The 27,954-nt window shown below is 46.3% G+C and overlaps 1 protein-coding gene across 4 annotated transcripts; it reads right to left on the bottom strand.

Moving 5' to 3' along the window:
• Positions 1-1,030: 1,030 nt before the first annotated feature.
• On the bottom strand, positions 1,031-27,138 carry rtn3 (reticulon 3). 4 transcript variants are annotated; one of them, XM_084461235.1, is made up of 8 exons: positions 26,894-27,138; positions 21,717-21,764; positions 9,984-10,191; positions 8,834-8,990; positions 6,654-6,723; positions 4,117-4,163; positions 3,668-3,726; positions 1,031-3,496 (listed from the first exon to the last, which is right to left on the bottom strand). In XM_084461235.1, the coding sequence occupies exons 1-8, from the start codon at positions 26,979-26,981 to the stop codon at positions 3,448-3,450; spliced, it is 726 nt and encodes a 241-aa protein (XP_084317361.1). In that variant the 5' UTR covers positions 26,982-27,138; the 3' UTR covers positions 1,031-3,447. The 4 variants fall into 4 exon arrangements, with proteins under 4 accessions (XP_084317361.1, XP_084317362.1, XP_084317363.1 ...); XM_084461236.1 differs by having other exon boundaries at positions 8,834-8,972; XM_084461237.1 differs by lacking the exon at positions 21,717-21,764.
• Between the last annotated feature and the right edge of the window lie 816 nt (positions 27,139-27,954).

Genomic DNA, 27,954 nt, shown 5'->3' with positions numbered 1-27,954 from the left:
TGGTTAAAGGAAACCATTATTATTGTCTTCAGTAGATAGGATACTGTATGAAAAGCACATCCAGGTGATTGATACACAGGGGGAAGTGGAGTGGGAGACATACACTACTTGGCCTAATTGTAACTTTGAGGAACCAGATGGCAGCATTTGACCGGGCTGGAGATGACGCGGGTGAAATGCATACGTGCCAAAATAGCCTTCCTCTCTCTTCTTCCTGTATTTGTAACGTCACACTTCAGTGCATGTCTGTTTGGCGAGAGAGAGAGGCCCCTGACGGTCACCCAGTCACATTGGTAAAGGCTTTCTATGACGTAGCACTTAATTCTTTAACATATAGAAATGAAAATATGGCTTAAATTAAGAGTGAATGGATGAATATGAATAGCTTGTTGCAGCAGTTGATGTTTGTGTGTGAATGTGTGTGTAAGGGACACGTTAAAACGACCTTTGGGAGGTGATTGGCTGTGTTGGGGACATTGGCAAATATCTTTCCTTCAGATTGTTCACCATTCTCTTTGTTCATCATTAAGAATTGTTTCATCTTTTTTTTTTTTTAACTGTTCCTCGCATTTTAACTGTACATGGCAAACGTTTATTGAGATATGCATTCTCTGCTCCATGATCCTTGTAATAAATAAGTATCAGAATTATATCGCTTGACTGGTCATAAGTCGGTGACTAAAGGTTTTTTGGACACAGTAGTGACATGGCAATGTTACAATGATGATCGTATCCATAAATAAATATCCTACCGTGCTGAGTTTGCCATGAAGATTATATACTTTAAGATCATTCTAATATCGAGGCCTGGTCTAAAGTTTAAAACAACATTCACCCAACAGCACTGGACTTGATCCTCCTGTTCTCAAGTGTTGGTTAATGAGTCCGTGGTTCAGGCCTGTTAATATTCACAGAAAGAGGATTCACAGAGAGAGACAGCAGCAAACACACCCTTTGACATGTTTTTATTAATTCCACTTTGACAGCAGTACAGATACCACATAGCTTTTTTCTTTTTTTTTTCCTGTAACATTTTTTCCAAACCTCCAAAAGAACTAAACCCATTGCTAAACAGAGTTCAGGTGTTAGTTAACATGTCTAGATACCAATAAAGAGTATAAAGCAAAAACAACGAATGCCAAAGAGAACAAAAACATGAGCACACCACCCCTCCCCCAGATAGAACAGACGGACGAGGACGAGGAGAAAAGCAACATGCTTCCAAGGAGAAACTAGTTCAAATGTAGATTTATATAGTATATTACACTCTGGAGAATAAACGAGAAGACACTAATCTGAAGAAAGAGGTGTCTGTGTTATTCTAGTCAAACTGTAGCATTGCCTTCATTGTAAAGGACTGGTTGAAAGGTGGAGTGCACCGGTGAAAAGCCAGACTGCTGGAACCAACCTTCTCTTATGGTCACTTAGAAAGCATCACCTATGTTCCAGGAGCCCTGCTTCACTGTGGCGGGGCACTTTGGTTAACAGACATCAGATATGTTCAGCTGTGGGTGAGTGTGTGTGTGTGTGTGTGTGTGTGTGTGTGTCCAGTGACCTGACCTTTAGGTCACAGGGTTTCTGATACAGACACATGCAGAAACAAACTAAGCTTTGTGGCTACACATCTTTGTGAGTCTATTCTGAGTACTGACGACGTCGCCTCAACGTCACACTGTGGTTAGCATGCACAGGGCATGTCAGCGTTGCAGGAGAAACATTCAGCAGTTTGCAGACATTTGAGTGGTACTAGTAGTAGTTATTACTGCATTGAGAGGCAGTCTGTGAATGATCAAGTTGATAATTGCTGTGTTAAAATGAGCGTTTGATATTAAAGGCGTTGCACTGAAATGACAGCTTGCATGCTAACTCACTTTAGATCAAATCTCAATAGGAAATAGAACAGCATCCATTTCCCATTTTCAATTGCATCTAAGCCCCCCTTAAAGACCGCTATTACAGATGTAGCAGTAGCTTTAGAATAGACCATAATTGTTTTATTTAAAAGCAAAACTCCATTGAAGCAATCACCAGTAATAAGCACCTTATAAACATGAAATAGGGCTAAGAGTGTGATACAGCCTATATAAAGGGTTAAATCTGCTTCCAGCTTATGCAATGACATGCACTTTGTGGAACTTAAATACGATAACAAGCAAAACGAACAAAAAAACCTTAAAAAAAACAACTTTTATGGTTTTCCTGCTCTACTTGCAACTGTCCTCTAAACGGGAACAGTGTGTGACCCCAAATCACACGGTGTCCCCAGAGGCCCTGGTGGAGACATTGTGTATTACATTATGGAACTTTATGGAGCACTTGCAAAGCCTCTATGAAGCTGGTGGGGAGACAAAGCAGCAATCCTATTAAGTAATAATAATAATTATAATAACAATACTAATCATCATCATAATAATATCAATGTACAGGTGACACAGATTTGTGACTTATACAGTATGGGTGGGACAAAAACGAGTTATGACCGATGTAAGAGGGCTTTCCTTTTATATATAAAAAGCAAGGCTACTGCAACTTGATCGCTACAGTGGGGAGATCCTTCTGTATTGGTACTGTACTGTATGTATATACAATTTGTAAAAACCTAGCGGTGAACTAGACCAAATTATCACAGCTGGCTCAGTGTTCCAAACCTCTTTTTTATTCAACCTGCTTGTGGAATTTGAAAAAAAAAAAAAACATTTTCAGTGCATTGCAGAAACATTACATAGTGCCCTTTAGGGGTGAAAGAAAACACAACAACTCAATAACAGGCCGATCGGTAACAGAAATCCCAGTACCACCATCCAAAAGTATTTTTTCTCTTCTTCCTATCCGTATAACTGCCATAAAGAGCGAGAGCAGGGAAAGACGAGCCACAATTACACCCACAAGATTACTATTCTTTTTTAAACGTTTCTATTCTTTATTTCCTTTTTTTTTCTTTTTTTTTAACGTACTTTCAGCGAAATGTAGAGTTTTAAGTACAGACATTTGCTTTTTTGCGAGACAAACACCCATCTTAGTACACCCTCCATCTATTGTACACCCTCCATCGACTGTACACACTGCAAACCAGGTCATAGATTCAGTCTAGTTCACTGTGACGCTGCCTCCATCTTTACTGGCGGTCACTCCAAAACAACAGGCACCGGGGTCACGTCATTACATCACTTCCTGCCCTAGCTAGGTGCTTCCTGTTGACGCAGGCGCGGCCATGTTCTAATGCTCGTAGTTAAGCTGCGCGGTTTACATTGAATATTGAGTAGCTGAGAGATATTGTACTACTAGCTGGTTCAGTGTAGGTGGGAGGATGGTGAAAGTGGGGTTAGAAGTGGGACAGGGTAATGGGCACTCTGAGAAGAGAGGCGGGGTACGGAGGGGGGTTTAAGATGCGTTGACGATGATGATGATGATGATGATGGTGGTGATGCAGATGCAGATTTCGGTGGATCATTCAGTCTTGCTACGCTTCACAGATCCGGGGAGTTTCTCTTGCAGCCTGAAAGATGAAGGGAAATCATTTAGTAGCAGACATTACTAGTCTCATTCAAAACAACCCCACTAATACCGTTTTCAAAAGATTATCATGGTATTATATATTGTTGCTGTAGATACTTGTAAGATGTTCCCTTTGGTAGAAATGCATTGAGGGGAGTACATAGTCACTTACTTGGCCATTGTGGTGTTGACTTGAGTGCGTACGAGATCGATGTACTGATCAATCTGGGTCTAGAGGAGGGAGAGCGAGAGAGAGAGGGAGGGAGGGAGAGGGAGGGGGAGGGAGGGAGAGAGAGGGGGAGGGAGGGAGAGAAAGAGGGAGGGAGAGAGAGGGGGAGGGAGGGAGAGAAAGAGGGAGGGAGAGAGAGGGGGAGGGAGAGAGGGGGAGGGAGGGAGAGAGAGGGGGAGGGAGAGAGAGGGGGAGGGAGGGGTAGGTTGAATCAGGGTCTCATACAGGGGGGTAGGTTGAATCAGGGTCTCATACAGGGGGTAGGTTGAATCAGGGTCTCATACAGGGGGTAGGTTGAATCAGGGTCTCATACAGGGTTCTCAAATGAAAGATTCACTATCTCGCCACGTGTCATCGAGGTCCCTGTGATGTCAGAGGGCGGGACGACTCACCTTGTTCTTCTCGTAGACGGGCGGCACGCTGAAGAGCAGGATGTCGGCTGAGGAGAGAAACAAAAGAAAAGCATTCAGATGACGTTGACGCTTCACTGAGGTACGTCCGGACGACACACGGTCTGTTAAAGCGCATTGTGTTGCCTCTGGGTATGAAATGCGCTATACAAATAAAGCGTTGATTGATTGATTGATTGAACACAGAGGATATATAATTAACAAGAATTTCACTCACTACATAATGACATATACAGCTAACCAAACGGTAGCGGTGCCAGGATTCAAATACTTACAAACTTTATGGGGTCATGTGATCACCTGGTTTAAGCATAGGCTATAGCCTTTGTGTCAAGTCTATTTTTTCATGTATTTTTCTAAAGATACATTTAAATGTCACAAATTTTATCAAAGTAAATCTTCATGTTATTCTGATTGAGGACAGACGTTAACGTTTCAGCTCATCAAGTGTACGGTATCAATCCATACAATGTCTGAAATGTACATGTGGTAGTACAATACATACTACCTGGGAAAACACCTTGCACTTGTGTCAACGAGTCGAAAGCCACCATTTTAACATAAAAGACTACTACTATTAGGTTTCTGCCCTAGAAGGCAGGAAGGGCTGGGGCTCCCCGGTAGCTCAATGGGCTGGGGGCTTACCATGTAAAGGCTAGTCCTTTCTGCAGCGGCGTGGGTTCGAATCCGGCCCACGCCCTTTGCTGCATGTCTTCCCCTCTCTCTCTCTCTCCCACCTTTTCTGTCTGTCACCTACACTGTCCTGTCCTAAAGGACAAAGGACTGTCCTAAAAGACAAATGGCTGTCCTAAAAGGCAGAAAGGGCTGTCCTAAAAGACAAAGGGCTGTCCTAAAAGACAAAGGGCTGTCCTAAAAGACAAAGGGCTGTCCTAAAAGGCAGAAAGGGCTGCATCGAGCTGAGGGGTGTCCATCGTTATCTCTGGCATACCCCGAGCGATGGCAGCTGGGTACTGTTGACTTACTCAGCATTCACACCACACGATGAAGCAGCCCGAGCTGTCAGGACCGCACCTGAACTAAGTTCAACTTCCCAAGTTCAACTTTATTATCATGTTACAAATACAATGAAATACTTGTGCTCTGGGCTCTCTCGCACCTCGACACAAAGGCCCTCACGATAACATTACACATCACAGCAACAATGTGCGCTGCGTACGGGCGCGTCAGCTGTTCAGCAACCTCGCTGCCTGTGGGAAGGCGGCGCTACGGAGACGGGCGGCGTGCGGTCTGATGCTCCGGTGACATTATTCTAGATGGGAGGAAGAGGAGCGGAACATGAACGGGTTGGCTGGTGTCCCTAATCGTGTTTTGGGCTTTCCTTTCACAGTGAGTGGTTAAAAAAAAAAAAAATCAACAGACGAACCATCTGGTCAGTCCGCTTAAAAAGGTCACGGCAAGACTGTGCTAAATTAGCGTGACCGTCTGGAACGTCGTAATACCCAGAGGCCCTTTCACTACGATTTAGAATAGAATAGAAAGTTTATTTGCCTCATGTAACTGTAGTAAGTAAGTAAGTACAGATACAATGGAATTCTTGTCCTCACGGTATCTTATCAGCACTAATCCGTTCCTCATTCCAGAACTATTTGTCAACAGCTTCTGGAAGATTCTCTTCACCGTTGCGATCGACAGAAAATGGTGGGCCATGGTTGTAACAGAAAATGGTGGGCCAAGGTTGTAACAGAAAATGGCGGGACAAGGTTTCAACAGTGGAACAATTGTAAGAAACATGATATTAAAAGTAACAGCAGAAACCAAATGATCAGTTTTGTGACTACCTCTATGCCCCATGACGTAGAAAGACTACTTTTATTTCAAATGATCAAGTGGAACGGGCTTTTGACCCCACAGGCCCCACCTAGCTGTCTAATCAGTCATGGGTTGAACCAGAACACCCATAGAAAGGATTTGCAGGCAGATCCACTGCCCACTCACCAGGGAACTCCTGTATCTGACCTCCAGGTCCACCACTCACCCAGGGCACACTCCTGTGTTAATCTGACCTCACACGTCCACTCACCCAGGGCACACTCCTGTGTTAATCTGACCTCACACGTCCACTCACCCAGGGCACACTCCTGTGTTAATCTGACCTCACACGTCCACTCACCCAGGGCACACTCCTGTGTTAATCTGACCTCATACTCCCACTCACCCAGGGCACACTCCTGTGTTAATCTGACCTCACACTGCCACTCACCGGGGCACACTCCTGTGCTAATCTGACCTCATACTCCCACTCACCCAGGGAACACTCCTGTGCTAATCTGACTTTATACTGCCACTCACCGGGGCACACTCCTGCCTTCATCTGACCTCATTACACCAGCAGTCTGGGGGGGTGAACTGCTCAGTGTTACAGTGAACTGTCACGACTTCCTATATCAGAGTCTCTTACTACCCGGTTCCACGTTCTTATTCATTCCCGTGGTTCTGAGCGGTGGGTTCTGAACGGTGGGTTCTGAAGGGTGGGTACCACCGGGCCCCTGGTCTCTCACCCAGGATGAAGATGGTGATTCCGTTGAAGACGGCCCCCACGTAGGTCAGCAGCCACATCGCAACGGCCATCTGGAGAGGGGAGAGAGAGAGAGAGACACGGGAGAGGAGAGAGAGACAGGAGAGGAGAGAGAGACAGGAGAGAGGAGAGAGAGACAGGAGAGGAGAGAGAGACACGGGAGAGGAGAGAGAGACACGGGAGAGGAGAGAGAGACACGGGAGAGGAGAGAGAGACAGGAGAGGAGAGAGACACGGGAGAGGAGAGAGAGACACGGGAGAGGAGAGAGAGACACAGGAGAGGAGAGAGAGACAGGAGAGGAGAGAGAGACAGAGGAGAGGAGAGACACGGGAGAGGAGAGATACAGGAGAGGAGAGAGAGACACGGGAGAGGAGAGAGAGACACAGGAGAGGAGAGAGAGACACAGGAGAGGAGGGAGAGAGACCGGAGAGGAGAGAGAGACACAGGAGGAGAGAGAGTCACGGGAGAGGAGAGAGAGACAGGAGAGGAGAGAGAGACAGGAGAGGAGAGAGAGACACAGGAGAGGAGAGAGAGACACGGGAGAGGAGAGAGAGACACAGGAGAGGAGAGAGAGACACGGGAGAGGAGAGAGAGACACGGGAGAGGAGAGAGAGACACAGGAGAGGAGAGAGAGACATGGGAGAGGAGAGAGAGACACGGGAGAGGAGAGAGAGACACAGGAGAGGAGAGAGAGACAGAGGAGAGGAGAGAGAGACACAGGCCCGGGTTAGTTAGTAGCAGGACCTGCGGCCTGGTCGGAGGGGTGGCGACGTGTGTGCGTTGCTATAAGGTGTTCTGAGGATGTTCTCTGGATGTTCCCTTACCCTTTACCAAAAAAAGACAGAATCTTCGATACGGAAGGCGAGTTTGCAGAACGCTTGGTGGCGCCGAGGTCATCAAGATCAATGTGATGCTGCTCTTTGCTAAATAAATATATAATCTCTGGTTTAAAGACATGGCTTCCCTTGTCAGGAGAGTGTGTGTGTGTGTGGGGGGGGGGGGGGGGGGATTTAACAGAGCTGAGCTTGTGTGGAGAGACAGCATATTAGCCCTGCTTGGCTACTTCTGGGGTCCTCTCGTCTTGGTCTGATTGGTTGGTATGTCTGGTTTGGGCCGGGGCTGTAATCAAGAGCTACAACATCGTCTCTCTCCCTTCCTCTAGTTCTCTCTCTCTCTCTCTCTCCCATCTCCTCACCTCCATCTGAATCTGTCCTTACCTCTCCCCACATTTATACTGTGTTCAGTTTGTTTATACTGTATTTGGTTCATTTATACTGTATTCAGTTCGTTTACTGTATTTGGTTCATTTATACAGTATTCAGTTCACTTATACTGTTCTCAGTTCATTTGAATAACATTGAATTTATACTGTATTCAGTGCTTTTAGCGTATGGCAAGGAGCCCTATAATCCCAATGTATAGTTATCATTTCTCCTCTCTCAACCATTCTCATGTCTTTCTTCCCCTTTAACTCCTCCTCCCCCTCCTGTCCTCTCCTCCTCTCCCCTCGGGTCTCTCCTCTCCAGCGGTATTCTGGGTCAGCGAGCTGTACGACGGCGGCTCGTGTAATCCTGAGGCCTACATACCGTAGCTAGCGTCCGCAACGATGCAGACAGCCATACCATAGAACCATAGACTCTCTCTCTCTCTCTCTCTCTCTCTCTCTCTCTCTCTCTCTCTCTCTCTCTCTCTCTCTCTCTCTCTCTCTCTCTCTCTCTCTCTCTCTCTCTCTCTCTCTCTCTCTCTCTCTCTCTCTCTCTCTCTCTCTCTCTCTCTCTCTCTCTCTCTCTCTCTCTCTCTCTCTCTCTCTCTCTCTCTCTCTCTCTCAGAATCACACCATGAGCCTTCCTGCATATCCCTGTCACAGTAGAGTTGAACTAGTATGGATGACCAGGGCTGGAGGTGCTGAAGTGGTTTATTAAGTGTGTGTGTGTGTGTGAGAGAAAGAGAGAAAGAGAGAGAGAGCTTTAAAAAGACTGGGCAGCAAGAGAGGGTCAGTGGAAGAGATAGTAATATATTGGGAATGAGTTGTTGCCCTGTGATGCCCCTTGTGATGCTTTTTATTCTAGCATTCTACCCAATATATATATATATATATATATATAAACATATAAACACACACACACATATATATATATATATATATAAATATAAAATGGCCACCTTTAAGGAGTCCACAAGGTCCTCAACCAGGAAGAGACGGCTCATCTTCTTCAGGGCTGTGTTGACGTAGGTCAGGCTCAAGTCCACGTTCTTGCGGAAGGTCTCCGGGGGGATGCTGACGTCCTTCTCCATCAGGGACCTGAGGAGAGGCACCGAGCTACTGAGGGTGAACACGTCATCTACAGCAGCTCTGCCCGCTGGCGCCCCACACCAGCCACTCAAAAACACAACTACCACACCTGGTCCAATCCGCATTCCAATCGGGTTTTTACACACCAGCTGGAAAATTGTGTACAGACCTGTTTTCACTCGGAGCCAAGCTAAACCTGCTGCTCCATCATTCGCACCGTTTAATTTCCTCGTGTCATCTATGAGTTCACTTTTAATTTCCTCATGTCATCTTATCAGCTCACTTTTAATTTCATCATGTCATCTATGAGTTTACTCTTGTATTTTTCCTTCCGTGATTCGGTTTTTAGGCATAGATGAGTTGAGTTGAAGTCATGGGTGTGTGAGTGGGGCTTGTGTGCGAGGATATGCCTCCTACTACCATAAAGGTTCATCTAATAATACATTATTGCACCTGAAGAAGGCCACACTGCTCGAAATGATGTCACGTCATGTCACCCGTGTCATGTGATCATGTAGACTAGGGCTGCACAATTAATTCGTGAATTAATCGAAATAGCGATTATGACCTCCGCAATTAACTAATCGCAAAAATCTGATTAATAATTTTGCTTTGAATTGAGTGTGCTAGGACTACACGGACGAATCACAGGCGCTTATGCTGTCTGACCAATCACGTGCGTTCCCGCTGAGTGCGCTGTGCGCAGCAATTTCACTGAGAAGACAGATAGCAGTAGGTCAAGACCAGTGTCACAAGAGCACCTGCAGCCGTGAGTAGTGACAAAATTAGCGAAAACGAGGTCAGTGAGTTAGTAGCAAGAAAGGGATCAACGTCCGTGATTTGGGAATATTCTGGTTATTATATATTAATATTATATATTAAATATGAATCGCAATTATTAATCGCAATTGAAGCAAATAATCGCAATTATTATCTTTTGTCATAATCGTGCAGCCCTAATGTAGACCCTCGTTATTATTCGATGAGGACGTTGTGCGTTTCGTGTTCGCCGTCATTTACTTGAAGGGGTGTCCCTCGCCGGACTTCTGCACGGCATGGACGACGGACTTGTAGATGCGGAAGGTGATGGTGACGCAGAGCAGGGCCAGCAGCAGGTAGGACGCCACGCTGATCACGCTGAACGCCGCCAGGGACAGCAGCAGCAGCATGGACAGGCCGAAGACCACGCCCGACTTCTTGGGGTCCCGCCAGTGCACCAGGTCCTTCACTGTGAGGGGGGGGAAGGGGGGTGGATCGAGGGAGAGGTTTGTGTGTGTGATGGGGAATGTGGAATGCGTGCATGCGTGTTTGTGTGTGTATGCAAGCGCGTAAGTGTGTGTGTGTGTGGAAGAGAGAACAATTATGCGCATTATAGGTTTGAGCGTGTGAAAATGGCGTTTTGCGTGCGTGCGTGTGTAGAAAGAAAGGATTTGGGGGAGAGAAGGTGAGAAGAATTCACACTACTTATTAAAATGAAGACGTGGAAACCCAAAGGCATTCACCTCCAACCTCTAACTGCTAAAAATGTTTTTATATGTGCATCACGCCGTGCCCTCTGGCTTCTGGGGGTTAAGAATAGCCGTTGCAGATTGCCAGAGACGCATGTCTGTGTCTGTAACCAAGTGCACACATGCAGAACTGATAGACCTTATATAGAGTGGCGTTACATAACGCTGTACCCTCCGTCTGCCTCTGTAAAAAGGGTGCATTTAAAAGAACCTTGTGTACCTGCCCCCCCACCCTCCCACACACACACACACACACACACACACACTCTTTTCAACTGGTTACCGGAGCACGTGGCACAACCCTGCCACAGAGGAACCATTAATGCAGCCACAGAGAAATTCTGTTTGTGTACATTTTTGGGGGTTATTTTCTTTACTGGGTTTTTCATCACAGCTGACGGCGAAGAGGCGGGGCCGGGCGTGTGACCAGGAAAAGGGCTTCTGAGACTAGAGAGACGCCCGCCTCCCCCCCCCCCCCCCTCTCACACGTCCTATTCCCTCCACCCGGGTTACACACACACACACTTACACAGCCACACAGAAAACAGAGAGAGAGAGAGAGAGAGAGAGAGAGACAGACAGAGACAGAGAGAGGGAGACAGAGAGAGACAGAGAGAGAGACAGAGAGAGAGGGAGAGAGAGAGAGAGGGAGACAGACAGAGAGAAGGAGAGAGAGAGAGAGAGAGGGAGACAGAGAGAGAGCGAGAGAGAGAGAGAGAGAACACACACGTACACACAGGCATGCAGAACATGTCCGCACAATCAGAAGATCTAGGCCTGGCCTCGCTGCCGGGGGTGGGAGGGGCCTGGGCGCTGCTCCTTCGCCTGCCATGCCGCTATCCATCAACCCCTCAGCGATTCACGCTGGGATACGAACAGGGCACACGGCCCGGAGGCCGAGGCCCGCTCTCACTCACACCCGCGTCACGTGACCAGAAACACACACCGAGGAGATCCTGCGTTTCGCTCGCAGCCGGCAGGTTCGGTCAAATTAGGGCAGCGAGAGCTGATGAGACCATATGCCATCAGCTTGTCGGCAGCTGGTTTGTGGCCAAATGATACAGACGGGTCAACGGAGTGCATCATGGGAAAATATGGGGAGACACTCATTTCCATGAGCCGACATGGAAACACTCATATTCATTTGTACCCTTTTTTTACTGTAGTGGGTTATATAATGGGTCTTTCACAATTCCAACCCATGTTGTTCATATACCATAAGTGTGAATGGTTAACTCATTAACTGCACACTAATAGAAATATATGTAAAGATAGTGTTTGAGGAATGAGGAAGGCCTGCTGGGATAGTGTATAATTTGATTATTCTCCCACGATTGGCACCGCTATTAATACGTTCTCCAATTGAGTATCCTTGAATTCCCTGAATACTGAGCGACTGTTCTAACGCGAGTCTATAATTGGCTGACACTGGCCCTCTGTAGCCAGGCAGACAGAAAAACTGGGCTAGCGTACAAAAACTACATTTCCATAGCATAAAAGTCTAATATTCTAAAAAAAAAAAAAAAGTATTAGAGAGACATATTGTATTCAAGCGTGTATAAAAAGTGAGTAGTAGTAAAAAAAAATATATAAAAAAATAATAATAATAATATTAATAATAAAATCTGGTTTACAAAACCTGTCATCCTTCCTGAGAGAGGGCTGGGCAGCACCGGCCACTGCGCACCAGGAGAGCGTTCTATTGTTCCAGACCGTGACAGCGTGACGCGGGGTTTCCTCGCCCGGCACTGCAGGGGTCTGAATCCTTCCCAGCATGCTTTGCCGGTACCCACAGGGAGGCAGCCTATTCTGACGGCCCTCGTTCATTACCGCTCCTCCTGGCCCCCCCTTCCCTCTCTCTCTCTCTCTCTCTCTCTCGCGCTGCGTTTCAGGCCCCAGATCCAGCAGCAGCGTGTCCCAGTGGAAGTAGAGACGCAGTGGCCTGCTTTCTGTGCAGTGTGCAGCTCTTAAAGGTACAGGCACCGTTGCCAGAGCGAAAGTAGTGTGTGTTTGTATGTGAGAGAGAGTGTGTGTGTGTGTGTGTGTGTGTCCTCACGCACGCACGCGCCCTGGTCTATTTGTGTGTGACCCCATTACAGCCCAACAGAGTTTTTCCCACCAACAAAAGCTTACTCAATACTCATTACGTTTCATTAGCAGAGTCACATACCAGGCGGTTTACAGTAGAAACAGCAGCACAGCTGGATGAGTCCGATTTAATATTCACACAATCCAGTCCTAACCCCGCCTCACTCCACGAGTCGACAAACACAGATTAGATTAAGATATATAGTATTTCACTACAAACGGGATGGCCTGATTTGAGCTAATTTTCAAACGTCTAGCAGTCAAGTATAGGGCTGCGTCCAAAATCGTGTACTTCTATACTATTTAGTATGCCAGAAAAATGCGTCGGAGTACATAGTAGTAGTAAACAAAGACACGTCACATGCACTAAACTGCTGAGATGGCCCAGACCGATGACAGCGCATTGCCAGTGCAATGACAATGTGGTCGCATAACATGAGGTTTCTATAGCCTATTTCTAGTATCATCGTTATCAACGTATCAGCTGTCAAAATGAAATGCCAACAAACTGTTGCTAGCCAGCTAGTGTTCCCAAATAAATGCTTGTTTGATACGTTATTTGACTTTTACCAACTTAACGCAATATTGCAAGCTAGTTACCTAGAGATATTAGCCCCCAAATCACTTTACAGCTTGTTACTGTTTCTGTCGAACCCTGCAGTTAAAGCAGGCTATTGTAGTAGCTATTGTACGACTTCCCTCCACTGTAACATAAGAGGAACAGATTTACAAAAACAGGTTATTTGGATAAACTGACCACATTGTGAATCTACTTGGTTTAATATTAAAAATATTAAAACCTAATAAAGTGACATTAACAGTCGCAGGAGACAAAATAACAAAGCCTTTTCACCTGCTTCAAATACCATCCATCGCTGCTGGCTGGAGAGAAATGCATGCTGGGATACTTAGCTGGAAGTAGTATGTCCCAATTGTATGCATACTACATGCAAAGTACGTACTTTGTAAGGACAGCAGTAGTACATACATACTAATAGTAAACGGCAAAAGTATGCGATTTCAGACACAGCTTTGGACTTGAACTATCCAAGGGATGTCGAAAGCCACCACAAGTGGATTCCACTACAGTAGAGTCAGTGGATCATATTACTATGAAGTATCATGTTTCTGCTTGGTTCCTTTGATGTGAAACTGGTACTCCTGTACTGCTTTAGTTAACAATGAGGATCAGTCATCTGACGCTGTTAGCCAACACCTACTAAAGTAAACCCACCTAGCCAGGCATACCACACCCAATCACCTGGAGAGGTCGAAGGCAGCACCGTAGAGAAAGACTACAGTAACACTGCGGTTCATCGCTCGGGGAGAGAACTTGAGACCGCAGAGTTCAGATGTAAAATTGGTCATTTTAAAGCTGAAAAATTGAACAAATCTAAAAATCCCTAAGCTAATTGACTGCATAAACCATTGATTAATTCATTCCTATAGGTTCTACTCTCTTTTCGGTCGAAGACAAACTACATTCTGTTGAAAGATTCGGCCCAACAAAAGTAACCAGTCGTACTTCATTATCATTCACTCCATGACTCCAGTGCACTTTCCCCTCGTTTCTGGTTGCCTCAGCTACAACCTACAGTTACAAAGCGTGCCCAGTGTAGGTTATGGCATGCAGCACATGGCTGTGTCTGAGTTCAGTTCATGTGGCAGCCAACACGCCTCTCTCTGTCTGCATACCAACCAGTGTGCACGGGGCTAGGGTTTCATGTTTGCATGGGCAGGGGTGCAGGAAGGGGTGCCGATTGGGGGTCTGCCACTGAGGCTCTATAAGCTAGTAAGCTCTACCCTGGCTCTGGGTAGCTCAACTGATTAGATAACGGAACATAAATCCTAGCATGGAGAAATTGCTACTTACAGTACATACAGTGTAAGATGCGTAATAATCCCATCGTATAGGGAAGCTAGGCCTAAAGCTTCAGCTTAATATTTGTAAGATAAAATGGCTTCCAGAGAAAAATCTCATTCTTGGCATATAGTTTTCCCGAGTGAGGGCTGAGAGGGCTTGGAGAGGACAGGAGGGCACTACAAGCTCTGATGACATCTAGCCAATTATCAATGTTGGCAACCTGCCTCACAGCCTACAGTGCAAATTGTCTCAAAAAATATATAAAAAGAGGGGCTCATTGATCACATTATTTCCTCCTGTCTATTCTGCCTGATCATGCTTCTGTAATATCCAGGCCGCATAAGATATTTATTGTCATGAAAAGGTTAAGTAACAAATAATGACCATCAGGATGATTGACTCTGCATGTGCAGTGGAAAAATTGCACCAAAGCCGAAACCCAACACCGGGGGATCGAAAGTACCGACTGACTTTCAGGGCCCTGATAAGCAGACACCTGGACGCCATGTTTAAAACCCCCACCACCGCCCAGTCCAGTGGCAAACATAGAGCAGAACTGGTTTAAAGCCTCACACAAGGAAGGGGACCTTTGCGACCTCTGTGATATCTTTTCTTGGGCTCTCACAACAACTACGAGTAACAACCTTCATAGGGCATGTATTAGAAGAGTTGTGAAGAGCAGTGTTGGTCAGGCATTGACCATGACATTGTCGTAATTTGCGTTAGCTTGGTCATTAGGCTGAAATTCACACAGCGTTATCAAGATTCTCAAACTCATGCAACCATGTGTTATAAAACTGTTAGTGTGACTTCACACACTGGATTGGACCACGGGGCAGGAGAAAAGGTGCAGGAGAGAAAATAAGGTACAGTGGGGTGATTGTGCGGTGCTTGCGTGAGAGGTTAGCGGGCTAGCCCAGAGGAAAGACATGTTACCTGACAAGTGGGTTAGTATTGCTGTCAAGACATGCTCGGCAAGATGGTAGGCCTCTGCCACCCACTCGTCGATGGCCTCTACCTCTTTGGAATACGAGCTGTTGTCGTAAGCAGATGTGCTTCGGTGCTGAGAGGGAGAGCTGGGGTTTGAGGCAAAGGAAGACTGCGATTTGCCCAGGTTGGAGGCTAACGGGTCATTCGCATTGGACGGGAGATCCTCCTCTTCCTCCTGACTGCTCCCCAGCTCTTTGAGGGCGTTGATCGTGAGGCGTTCCTGTTCCAGATCAATGACCATCGAAGGTGGGGATTTGGAAGGAATAGAGACGCTTTTGGGAGCTCCATCCTTGTTGGCGAAACCCTGACTGAGGTGCTGCGTTTCCGCGCCCTGCTGCGACTTCAGGCACTCCCTCATGAACTCCACAAAGCTGTCTGTAGCAGTGGAGACGGAGCAGTCAGGCTCAATGCTTTCCAGGTCACTTGTGGTGTCAGGAGAATGATGACCCACTTTGGTGTCCTGTTGGGACTTTGCCATTACTTCCTGTGGCGTGCAGGTCTCGTTGTTGACCATGCCATCTGCAACGATGTCACTGTTAGCTTTCAGATCAGTCGTCAGTTCCTTGACATTGCTTGGCGCTTCACTCTGGAAAGAGGAGTATGGATCTTTGGGAAACTCCCTAGGAGATAGTTGGCCACCAACTGGCTTCGGAATGGAGTCTTCCTCATCCTCCATTGGGGTAATTTCTTCACCTGTGCTCTCCTTTGTAGCACTCTTCTTAGGTAGCAGGGTGTCAATATGAATCTGAGATGTTTCATCGGACGGCTCTTGAACAGCATCATTCTTCAACTCTTTCAACTCGTTTACATCGTCATCGAAGCCTGGCGGGGCATCATAATCATCAAATGATTGTCTATCATATCTTGCAGCCATGTCATCCTGCATGAAACTTGGAGGTGCATATGTTTCCATATAATCTTGTTTCATATTGATGTTTGGCTTCTCGTCCATCTTGGGAGCAGCACTTCGTGGAAGATCCTGAGAGGTGACTTTGGCTGAGTCAGATTTGACCAACTCTTCTTGTGCATCGTCTGACCACTCATCGTCATTGTCCGGGAAGTCGACATCTTCGGTTTTTCTGGGCGGTTTGGCGGTGGAAAGGGGCTCATTTCCATCCGACTCCTTTGGAGTTTGTGATTTCTCTGCCTCTGCCAGGGTGGCGTCAGAACTAGGGCCCTGCGAGGCAGGGACGCTCTGCAGCCCACCGTCGTCAGATGACCGTTTGGCGGCCGTATCAGATTCAGATTTGAGGATCTTGTGTTGAGGCGAGTATTCAGCGTCAGAGTCAACAGGGGAGGATGGAGGAGAGTAACCTTCCATAAACTCTGACTCTAAAGGGGGGATTTTAGATGATCCCGATTTGTTCACCTCAGGTTGAGGTTCAGGGGTTTTGGGCGCCTCTTTGACGAGGTCTTTCCCAACTTTATAGCTTTCATTCTCCTCCTCTTCCTCCTCCTCCATATCCATCTCTTCCTCACTGTAATTTGGCTCCTCTGTCTCAATAACATTGATAGTGGGGACCTGCATTAGCTTAATTGGCTGGGTCTCCTTTTCTTCAGCGGGGAGGGAGGAGGAGGGGACGGTTTTAGGGGTAAGGTCTTTTGACGAAGAGGGAGCAGGGATTGAAGGGTCAGGGACGGCGGCTGCATCCTCGATGACAGTGTCGTCAGACTCTCCTGAGCTGTCAACTTCAGACGCCTCTGGGGGCTCCAGGTCACTGCCCCATGGAGTCTTCTTGGTCTCTGAGACCTTCTGCTTGGACTCAGTAACAGCAGGTGAGGGGGGTGAGTCAAAACCAGCGGGCGGGGCAGGAGAGGGGGGGAGCCCAGAGTCCAGTTTAGGTAGAGTGGTTTGGACATCAGATTTCTCCTGTTTGTCCCACATGTACGCTGTCGGTAAAAAGCTGATGTCAAATTCAGATTCTTCCTCGACGCTGGGCTGCTTGGCCGGGTCGTTGAACTGATCTTTCGGTTTGGCCACATAAATTGGAGAGTCCATGAAGGCATCCGGGACGCCAGCGAAAGCCTCAGGAATGTCCGGCACGACGATATCCACCGCCTTCATCTCCCTCGATTTACTGTGCTTCTCCGATACTAAAGCAACTTTGCTTGAATCTTCAGTATCATCGAAGTCAGGGACGGGGGGTAAATGGGCCCTCATCCAGTCAGCGGTGTCTTCAAACTCGCCGCCTGGTCGTGACTCCCCCAAGACCTCAAAGGGGGATTCTGGGGATTCCTGATCAGCAGCGACCACTTTCCTTTGGAGGACCGAGGTGGCCTCTGACGGTGGCTCGGTGTGGGGTTTCTCATAATGGCGCTCTTTGAAGTGAAGGAATCCTCCTCCGTCGTTGCGGTTGTCAGGCTCGCCCTTTTTCGCGGTCTCGCTCTTTTTCGCCGCCAGGGCCTCCAGGGCCTTTATCCTCTCGGACACGGGCGACGTCTTGATCGGCGAATCCGGCGCTCCTTCCGGCGGTCCTGAGGCCTCGCTCCCGTAGTTACCGGGCGAGAACGAGCCCGGCTGGGAGGGAAAGCGAAGGGAGGTGGCCACGCCTTCCGACGGTTTGTCGGAGCCCAGGACCACCCTTTTGTCTGCATTGGGCACGCAGGGAAGGAGTGGGTAAAAGGGGGGAAGGACAAGGAGGGGAGGGAATAAAAATCATACAAACACTCACGCTACAACTACCATGCACTTCCAGTGTTACTCAGCGGAAGCCGCAGTGTTGCAGCCCAAAGCGGTCATGCATTATGCGGGGTGGTCATATTGCTTTGAGGGATGGTGGTGTCTGCAGTATGCATGCTGCTGCTCTTATAGACTACAGAGGTTGTTGCCATTGAGGTCTCTCAATGAGGCAACAAAGAGAATGGCTTGTATGATCAAAAATTAAACAGCAGCAAAACAAAATATAAATTCCAATTATCTGTAAATGACAATAGGCCTCTGTGCCAGTGATGACATTTTTGTTACGTTGCCTCTGCGGTTGCATAACTTCATTAATTTCACAATAGGCCTCTGCAACCTCTAGTTGCATAATTTAACTGACTAAAATTCAAGATGCACAATAGGCCTATGCTTTCAATCTGCCCAGAGATAAGATCGCCGATATCCTGAGGAGAACAAAAAATATAAGTTGCCACCCAAAATACTCTTGATAATAAACTACATAATGATTTCCCATCTGAGCGAAGCACAGGGGTTAATAATGTATCCCTTCAAAAAAACAATCTAAGCGACATCAATGAGTTAACGAGAGCCTTCTAGTTGTCACTTAACATCTCCAGAAGCCCAACACAGTACAAGGGGGTCACAGAAGTAAGAACTGTAAGTGACACAATTGGGACAAGATAAAGGCGTGCCTGGGAAATAAGGCTTGGAAGTAAAGGTCACAGGATAAACGCACCCTGCTGCGACTCTTGCTAATTTTTATGAGCCACAGTTTTATGCATCTCAATTTTTTGCCTGGAGTCATATTATGTCATTTTCACTATGGCGCATTTAACACATGCCATTTCATTAACCATTTAGCAGCCGCCCTACTTATATCAAAATCCCATCCAAATATCAATGAGAGCACTTCACATTTCCTCATATCCTCAATGTTGAAGAGGTGCAGGTGGGCAACATGTAGACTATTGTAATCATATTTGTGCACCAAAGCTAATCTTATCAGTTAGGTACCAAATTCAATCAACTGTTGAACTAAATTTCCGTCATTCAACATGCAGGGACTGCCATGACAATCCGGTTTCCACCGTCCTCAGTTCCCAGTTGTTAATCAACAGGAAGATATTAACTGAGCCACACAGAGTGGCTAAAGATCCAGCTAGCTAGCACGGTGAACAGAATGGACAATGCCTGCTGTGTGGGCAATCCCCCTCTAAATAACCTCCCCCCGTGCTGTCAATCATGTCGCTAACTGGGCAAACCCGACACCATTTCCTTGTGCCATAGTTGAGGTGACATTAGGAGTCTGGAGGGTGGCTGCTAGCGAGGATCCTCGCGTCATAACGCAAACCCACAAGGTTCCGAGCAACTGCTCCTGTCATCGGACACCTGGTGTCAAGCAATCAAGACGGCAAATTGGCAGCTATATCAGGAGGTGCACGTCAGCTGGCCGCTTACCCCGTGCACGGCCGGTTTAACCCTGGCTTAGCAAAAAGCGCAGCGACAGATCAATCAGTCTGTCTGCACAACAGGATGACATTCATATAAACCCGAAATATGTATCGCAATACATAGAACATATCTGCGTTGGCCTTCTCGACACATATTGTTCGGCCCACGTTGCATTAGGAGCCTATACATAGGCTATCCAATGTTGCTTCATTTGATAACATCTGACAGTTTACATCAACACATTGCCATTATGCTGTCATGAGTGGGAGGACCAGAGTGTGAGCTCTGCGGTCATCGTGACCCCTCCAGTCACCCTTGCTAGCCCCGCAGGACGGAGAGTGTAGAGTGTGGACATGTTGTTCGCCAATCCTGGACCGCTGTGACTGAAGTACTTTGTCTTGGTCTGGACCCCTTCCCCTCCCCTCCCCAGCTATTATCCATTGTTCGAACTAGGCCACAGAAATGGACTTTCCAATCTAGCCAACTGCATTGTGGTATTTTGGGGTCTGTGCTGCTAGTAAACAAATTCCCACCCAACTACCACCGCAAAAGGAGATGGGAACACTGCTTGATTGGAACCCCTAATAACTGGACCGAAACTGGAAACTAGAGAGAAACTCTCAACAATCTAGTTTTGGCCTACATCCCTAACTCCGTTGGCTCATTGTCATCAGTGAGTATGTGGATATCCCAGCACAGATCCTTAGTTATTTTGATGTCAGGTTACACTACTTCTGTTCCTACTCTTTCTCTGGTACGTGTACACACTGGTGCACGCCGTGTTCATTATATCATCTACGCTACCAGAAATAGTGCTGAAGAGAAGGAGAAAAACAAAATTTAAAAGAGTGAGGCCGTAAAACAGAACCATACAAACCATAGGGAAAAGAAGGCCTAAATGTTCTGCTCCAGCGCAGCGGCGACATGCATTAAGCCTGAGCAGCCATGAGCGGAGGGGTGGAGAGTGAGGCATGGTGAGCGGCCGGGGGGGTCCGTCCGTGGCTCGGACGCCTCGAGCAGCGGTGGACGATCCTTCCCCCAGTGCCGCCCATTCTCCGGTGTCTGGGAGCTACTGGGGGGGGAATGAGGTCCGGGGGGGGTGGGGGTGGGCTCCCAGAGATACCAGGGTTGGGGGGGCTAACTAGGGGGCATGAACTATCCCAAGGACAGAGCTCCCGTAGGAAAACCTGATCCATTTTTAGGTTCCTGCTCTCGTGAACACAACGTGAACTTGAACTCTGCCATTTTAAAATAAAGTGGGAATCTTGGGATTATCATGGACCTACAGCGAGTGCCGCTGACCTAAATAACGCTCGCTGGCGGGCGGCAAAGACCTAAAATGAATCAGATCGCTGTCTTCTACGGGGACTTGGGTTTTTGTGTCTTTCATTTGTAGGTCTCAAGATTCAGGGGGTGGGTAAGCGTAGGGAACAGATGGTTGGAGAGAGAAAGATTAGTGTGCTGCTTTTTTCGGGGCATGCGTTTCCAGATATCTGGTGCCAAAATATTCCATTAGGAATGAGGCATAAAGCGATCTAGCCCAATAGCATCAATGGTTGGCTCGATCAATTGTTAAGCAATGGGTTTAGGGCCCATCACGTCAAGCTGTGTGACTATGGTGCCAATTATACGCATTGTATGGCTATGTATTAAGTATGTCTGTAATGTCTGAGGATTTCAAACCCATGCAGGGCGGGGAAATATGGGTTAAACCCAAACTCTTCCCTTGATGTACAGAGGCTTTAGGTTGGCCATTCATCTGTTAGCGACTGAGTGAAAGATAAGCCTTGCTTGCCAGTTGGTGGGTTAAGAATATTCCAACTGTCAGACACTATTGAAAGTGGGAGGAGCTTCTCTGCTCTGCTACGTTACAATTAGTGAAGGCAAAGGGGTCAACATTGGAAACAGATGGGATAACGTTTCTAGGCTTCTAGGGGGATGGGTGGAGGAGGGCAGTCGTTGAATATTGCAAGGGGTGGGGGTTAAAGGTTACTGGTTTCTATGTCGCCCCACTTGAGCTTCTTCGGTGGGGTCTCGAGAGTAGGAGAGAGGCACCAGAGAGAGGGATGGAGAGAGCATTATAGCGGCAGGCGAGCGATGGAGAAGGACAGGGGAGAGAGGGAAGGTAGCAGGAGAAAAGAGAGGAGAGGACAGAGCAGGCAAGCAGCGTAAGAGAACCATCCACTTGCCTTGAGGAGACTGAATGAGAGATACAGGCGAAGAGGAAAGAAAGGAATCTGGGAAAATAAAAAGGACAGAAGAATGAACATCCTACAGTGGCAGAATATTAGGAAATATAAAGGATTCTTTTCCAGTATCCAACCTTATCCACTACCATATGCTACACACGCCACTATGTCAGGAGCTACTACTGTAAACACAGTTCTTTTATGTCCATGCGAGTCTGAGCTTGTCAATTTACTCCAATTAACACCTTTTAAATCAAATCAGTCCATGCACTTAAATGTTTCCTATGCAAGCAAAGTCAACACAGAATAGACATAAATTAAGATCTATAAACTAAGCAGACAAATTCTATATGCATGTACAGTAACCACACAAATATTAGCAAGGCTTCTTATATTATTACTCTTATTACTGTAATAAGACCATTCCATTCCCCATGCAATTCTTAAACCATTTCTTTCATGGCTTACTACTCCCGATGCAAGCTAAGTACCCACAATGCACTTACCGAATGGGAATGACATAACCCTACCCTAGCAAGTGAACACATTTTCTGCCTCACCTCTGAACCTCATGTGGGTTTCCACAACACAATGGTAGCCTTTGTAGAATACTAGGAATATCAAGGTAGGGGCCAAGTACACAAGTGTGCTTCTCCCATCATCCGTCTCACAGTACGGTATCACCGTGAGAAGACACTGGAGGAATTTCTGAGGACGTGAGCGGTTAAGGAGGGGACACCTTTTTTTTTTTAAAGCCGGGGCATCAAGAAGTGGCTTCGCCCTGAATGAATCACAACTGGAGACTGACTGGGTAGGTTGGGGTGTGTGTGTGTGTGTGTAGGTTGGGGTGTGTGTGTGTGTGTGTGTGTGGCGAGCCCTTCCTCGCTTTGCAGCATTCCTTCGCCCGGATCCGCCCAGACGTTCACCCTCCTCACTACAACACGCCTTCAGATTTTCCCACAATTGGACAGTCAACATTCTCCCCCTTTTTGCTGACATTTCCAGATTAGCCCGAAACCGTCGTGCGCTGGCGTGCGCGTACATGACCCACGCTGGCATACATGCTCGAGCAAGTAGTACACCAAATCGCCCTCATGTCCGCAAAACCCCATCCTTGAAATGTCCCTTTTATCTCTTACCAAGAACCGCTGGAATTGCTGAACCGTATCCATTCAGACACATATATACGTCTCTACCGCAGAGCAGACCATTACGTAAGAAAGAACGGTGCTGGGACAGCTTCTCTCTAGCAAGAAGCGCTCTCTCTGGGTCAAGGGTTAAACATGGCCTCCCCAGGCATGTTTCCCACACTGTCAAATCTGTCATGAGGTGTGGGAGGAAGTGAAATACGCCATGTCGCCCTAAAGGACACCGCTGACAGTCTGGGCATATCTGTGTGGGTGTTGGGGGGTGTTGTAGTCCATGGTGGGTACTTTATGGTACAGGGGGAACCTTCACGGCACCCCAGTCGCGTCAGCTGTTTCTGTCTCTTCCCCGGGAGGGTCCAGTCATGACTCGTGACACCCAAAACCCTGGGGGGACAGTTTGCTCACTCAGTGAGATTAAAGTCAGCCCCAGCGCCGGCCAGAGAGAGAGGAGAAGAAAACAAGAAAGGCACAGCAGGGGGGCGAGAGAGCCAAAAGAATCCCATGTTCCATCCAGACTCTCATTCTGAAGGCGGAGGTTGGGCCATGTCTGCAGACTCGGTTTCCTGGATCGTTCCCTAGACTCTCACAGCCGGTATCTGTGGAGGACCTTACTGATGTATAAATCTATAACGGTAATATCAATTTCATCTTCGCGGAAATGCAGCGCTTCAAATAATACGATCATCTGCCACTAGCCTTCCTCTAACATTTGTCAAGATTAGGTTTAACCAGAGAATGTCTGCGTAAAACTAGACACAGCCTAAACGTAAACCAGATCAAATATGTGAAATCTGAGTATGAATGTAGCACTGGCTTTAGACTTTTCAGAATGGCTGTCGATAAAATGGCGTTATCCATGCTGATGAATAATATGCCTTCAGTAGGGAGTACAGTAGTAAGCCAAATACTTATGGGGTTTGATACCTTGAGCAACATGCATGGCATTATTTTGAACACTGTTACAGTACATTCCGCCTTGAACAAACTGTTCCATCAATCAAATTTACAATTATCTGTGGAAAGAGGGACACTGGGGAAGAAATGATACTTTTCATTGACCTAACCCGACAATTGTTTGAGAAATTGGGTCCTGTGTTCATTTTGAAAGTGCGTCACTTCTTTGGGGACAAGCGTCACTCTGGACCATGGAAGTATATCGGTGTCTTCCTGAGCCGAGCGTAGACGAGTAGACAGACTTACTACAGATGGTACATGCATAAACCATAAGACACGATGAGATCACACAACACCACCCTTCCTGCCTTCACCTGTGCTCTATTCTCTGACGCTGGTAGACGCAGCAGGTTGTTGTTGTCATTAGGCAACAACAAAACAAATCTGCATACTTTATCCAGCCATTTAAATGTATTTTTAAACGTTTTTTTCTAGGCCTACATTTCCCACAAACTGTGTGGGAGTGGTAATGAAAACTGTGAATCCGCTATGATGATGATGATGATGATGATGACAGACCGTGCCCCCACTTTGTACACATTGTTGTTTGTTACCATAGCTACCTACTCCATGACACGCGCTCATTTTGGGAGACTGAATTCACCCAACAATAATTGCTAGGCTAGCCAAGTGAATACTGGCTAGTATTAATAATGGTCTGTCACTCTAGATGTAATAACGGTCTGCCCTTAGATTCATCACTGGTACCAAATATGATTCTCTCCATTGTGTGCTATATAATAATATGGTTGGTTGGACTTGGAGGTGCAACAAGCACTGGTATCTGTTTATCTTTAAAGGCCTTATAGGAAAACTGCCTTCTTATATTACATGACTAGATCGAATGATTGGCTGCTACTTACTCTCCCGAGCATGCTCTGATCTTGGCAAATCGAAATTCTTCCTTCCTATGTAGAATTTAAGACTATATGATTATGAACATATTGATTTGTAACTGTTTCTAGTTGTTCTTGTCTTGTGTTGCATGTGACTTCTACTGCTGTAATGGGTGTGTCTGCTTTTGCTGTAAGATCGACATCACTGTAAATGAGGAAAACCTCAATGCCTTTCTAAAGGGTTGAAATGAAATGGGGGGAAAAAAGCACAACTACAATGTTCTCATGAAAGCAAACTTGCTAACGAAAAACTAGCTAGCTAACGTTATTGCTAACATCACCTTATGAAAGAAAACATGCAAAAACAGCAGGTGTGTCCAGTCAGATTTCTTCATGGGTCGTGTAGCCTATAGGGGAGTGTTTACCCTGGTGTGAATCATTACCAGAACATTCTCAACCGGTTGAAAATAGGACAATATATTTAACACGCCTACTTCTCCAAAACCATGTTAATCCTTTAACTGCTAGGTTTACTCTGAACTGTGATAAACAATGATGTTTACTGGCACATTATCACTGTCAGGGTATGAAGTCTCATACAGACTGAGAATTTTGCAATCCTATACATTTATTTCAACTGTGCGGCACAAAACTATAATCTTGGATACGTCCATGCATGTACACTGTGTGATGAGACACTTCTGAGTCATAGGCTAGGAGTGGCTATGAGGCAAGTCAATACGACGCAAGATGATCGTCCTAAATTCCTGACGCTGTCAGATATTTGTCACGGGCTTTGGTCCCAAGATCATGACATCGGTCATTTTTGAATCTCTCCTACGAGACGTAGGACCTCCGTTTGGGTGCCACGACCACAGATATTGCCACGGTTGGTAATCTTTCGTTTGAGACGGCCCAAATCCGCCTGTAGGCTTTAGGGGGAAATGCTACTGCAGGTCAGCAGATGCACCATCTGGATGACTCAGGGAAAATCAGGCTCAATTTCAAAAATATTTCTGCTTTCAATGGAGCTCAAAAATGCAAAGCAGCATATTCATGGAGAATCAATCAATATTTCTGGAACTGGAAACATATGATTGCATTTTATTACCAGCTTTAAAACAAATGTGCTACCAATCACTAAAGTGACTTTGCATTATGGAAACTACAGTAGAACCTATAAAGACAAACTGTTTAATATGAACACATTTTGATTGCCTAGTTAAGCTGTCATTCTTTTTTGGTTTGCATCGGAAAATAAAAGTAATTTCTGAAGCAAAATGGATGAAATATCAAAATATGTTTTGAGATGCCCCTCCCTAATCGAGAATAAACTGTCAGCAGACATTTGGCTACAGAGCATCCCTTTGTTTTCACCAGGACCTGCATCCTCTCAGAAGCTGGGAAAGGGGTAGACACGGCATATTAATAATACACGGTACATGACAATGAAATTAGATTATGAGGAGGGGTTAGGGTTAAGAAGAATGATTATGTTGGGGCTAGATCTCCTTGCAAGGGTTTGTTTACCATTTGATGAAACAATTCACCGACACAAAAAGGCAGTGCGCCTTTAAGATGTCCTCCCTTCATGGGGCCGTTGCCCGGTAACAATGCATCTGCACTGCAGCATGTAGCCTCTCTCAACAGGGAGTAATAAAATGTCTGCTCCCTCGTCTGATAACCTAAATAAAAGTTGGGTCAAAGAAAAGGTTGATGGAGGAAACCTACAGTTGGCAAAGCACAACATGGGCCTGAATGAAGAAGGTGGATTCTCTGTTAGTATTAGTGTGTTATTTCTCTCTAGACAAATAGGCAATTGATCTGTGGGTTTTATAAACAATTTATGCACAGAAATAGGACGTTTTTTTTCTCAATGTAGGCATATTACAAATATCCAGCTGTGCTATATTCGGATATGGCCTAAAACGGCAGTTTGGATTTAACAACCTAACCTTAGACAGCCTGGCTGCATCTATCTGTCAAGACATGCGACACAACCATACCTGGCGTGTTTGACGGCTGGACTGAATGACTGTCACAATGTCAAGTGTGACAATGTCCTGAAAAGGACCAAACTCTCTTAAATTAATAAAGGGAGCTCTCTCAACAACAGCCTAAGAGAGAGAAATTATGTAGTGCTATCTCATGCTGTGTCGGAAGTGGAACAGGCCTCGTTTCCATGAACACTGGACGCTTCATTTGCAAAACAATTAAAACAATTAACCTTATTTCTTACCGCATAGTTTGGAGTCTTTAGTGGCGGAGTTCTGTCCCTCCAACCCCTGCGACGAGGAAATCTGAGTGGACTGAGTCGTTTGATCCATTTTGACTATCAATTCACTATGTCTACCCAATGCTTATGCGATTTATATTGTTTAATCGGTTGTTGTCCTTCGAATTGGCTTCTTTGTCCGACTTTCCTCGTATCCCCGAGTGCGGGACGCTGTGGCACCGAGCCGCTCACCTTCACGTCCGGGCTGAAGTGCTGTGGACGGGGGAGAGACTCAGCGTGACAAGGCGGACAGAGGGACAGACACACTGCTGGAGGTGCGAGGCTGACGTTTGCTCTTAAAGGGATATCGCGAAGACCATTTTATCATCATAAAATAGATAAAATCTATAAAATAGACTATTCCGAAACAGCATGTTTATTGTATTGATACAATGGCAGGTGTAGACCTATGGTTGTTCTCAATTATTTGCCTATGTGATTGAATCATTCTGTATTTTGGGATCACGTGTAAGATCAGACATGGGACAAAGGCAAAAAAAACATGCAGGTTTACACGTTTATACTCTATAATAAGGGCAAACCGAATACATTCAAATGCTGTTAAAACGTTCAATTAAAATGTTTGCATTGCTTTGCTCGATCAAGACACAGGCCTCCTTTTCATGTAATGTTTACTACAGTTGCTCGTATTCCCTAACAACGTAGCAATTATGTTATAATGTCACCACCTGCTGGTGATTCATCTCAACGCCTCAGCAGTGACAAAAAACTACATTTCCCTAAATGCATCTGTTCACAAACCATCCCCGAACACACCCACCAAACACAACGGGGTTTGTTCGTGAGCGTTTAGACGTCGCGCACGCAGCGCAGGTTACTAAATCGCAACGCACATTGTACCAGATGGGCCCATCCTCTGTGCTAGTTATCACAAAGGTTATTACATTACATTACATTACATTACAGTCATTTAGCAGACGCTTTTATCCAAAGCGACTAACAATAATTGCATTTAACGTAGGAAGAGCCAATGTACTACTACTCACCAGAACTCACAAGTGCAT

This window comes from Borostomias antarcticus, assembly GCF_949987555.1.
Source record: "Borostomias antarcticus genome assembly, chromosome: 37".
NCBI lineage: Eukaryota > Metazoa > Chordata > Actinopteri > Stomiiformes > Stomiidae > Borostomias > Borostomias antarcticus.
Note: the sequence above shows the minus strand (reverse complement) of the source record. Positions and strands in the feature narration are given on the sequence as shown.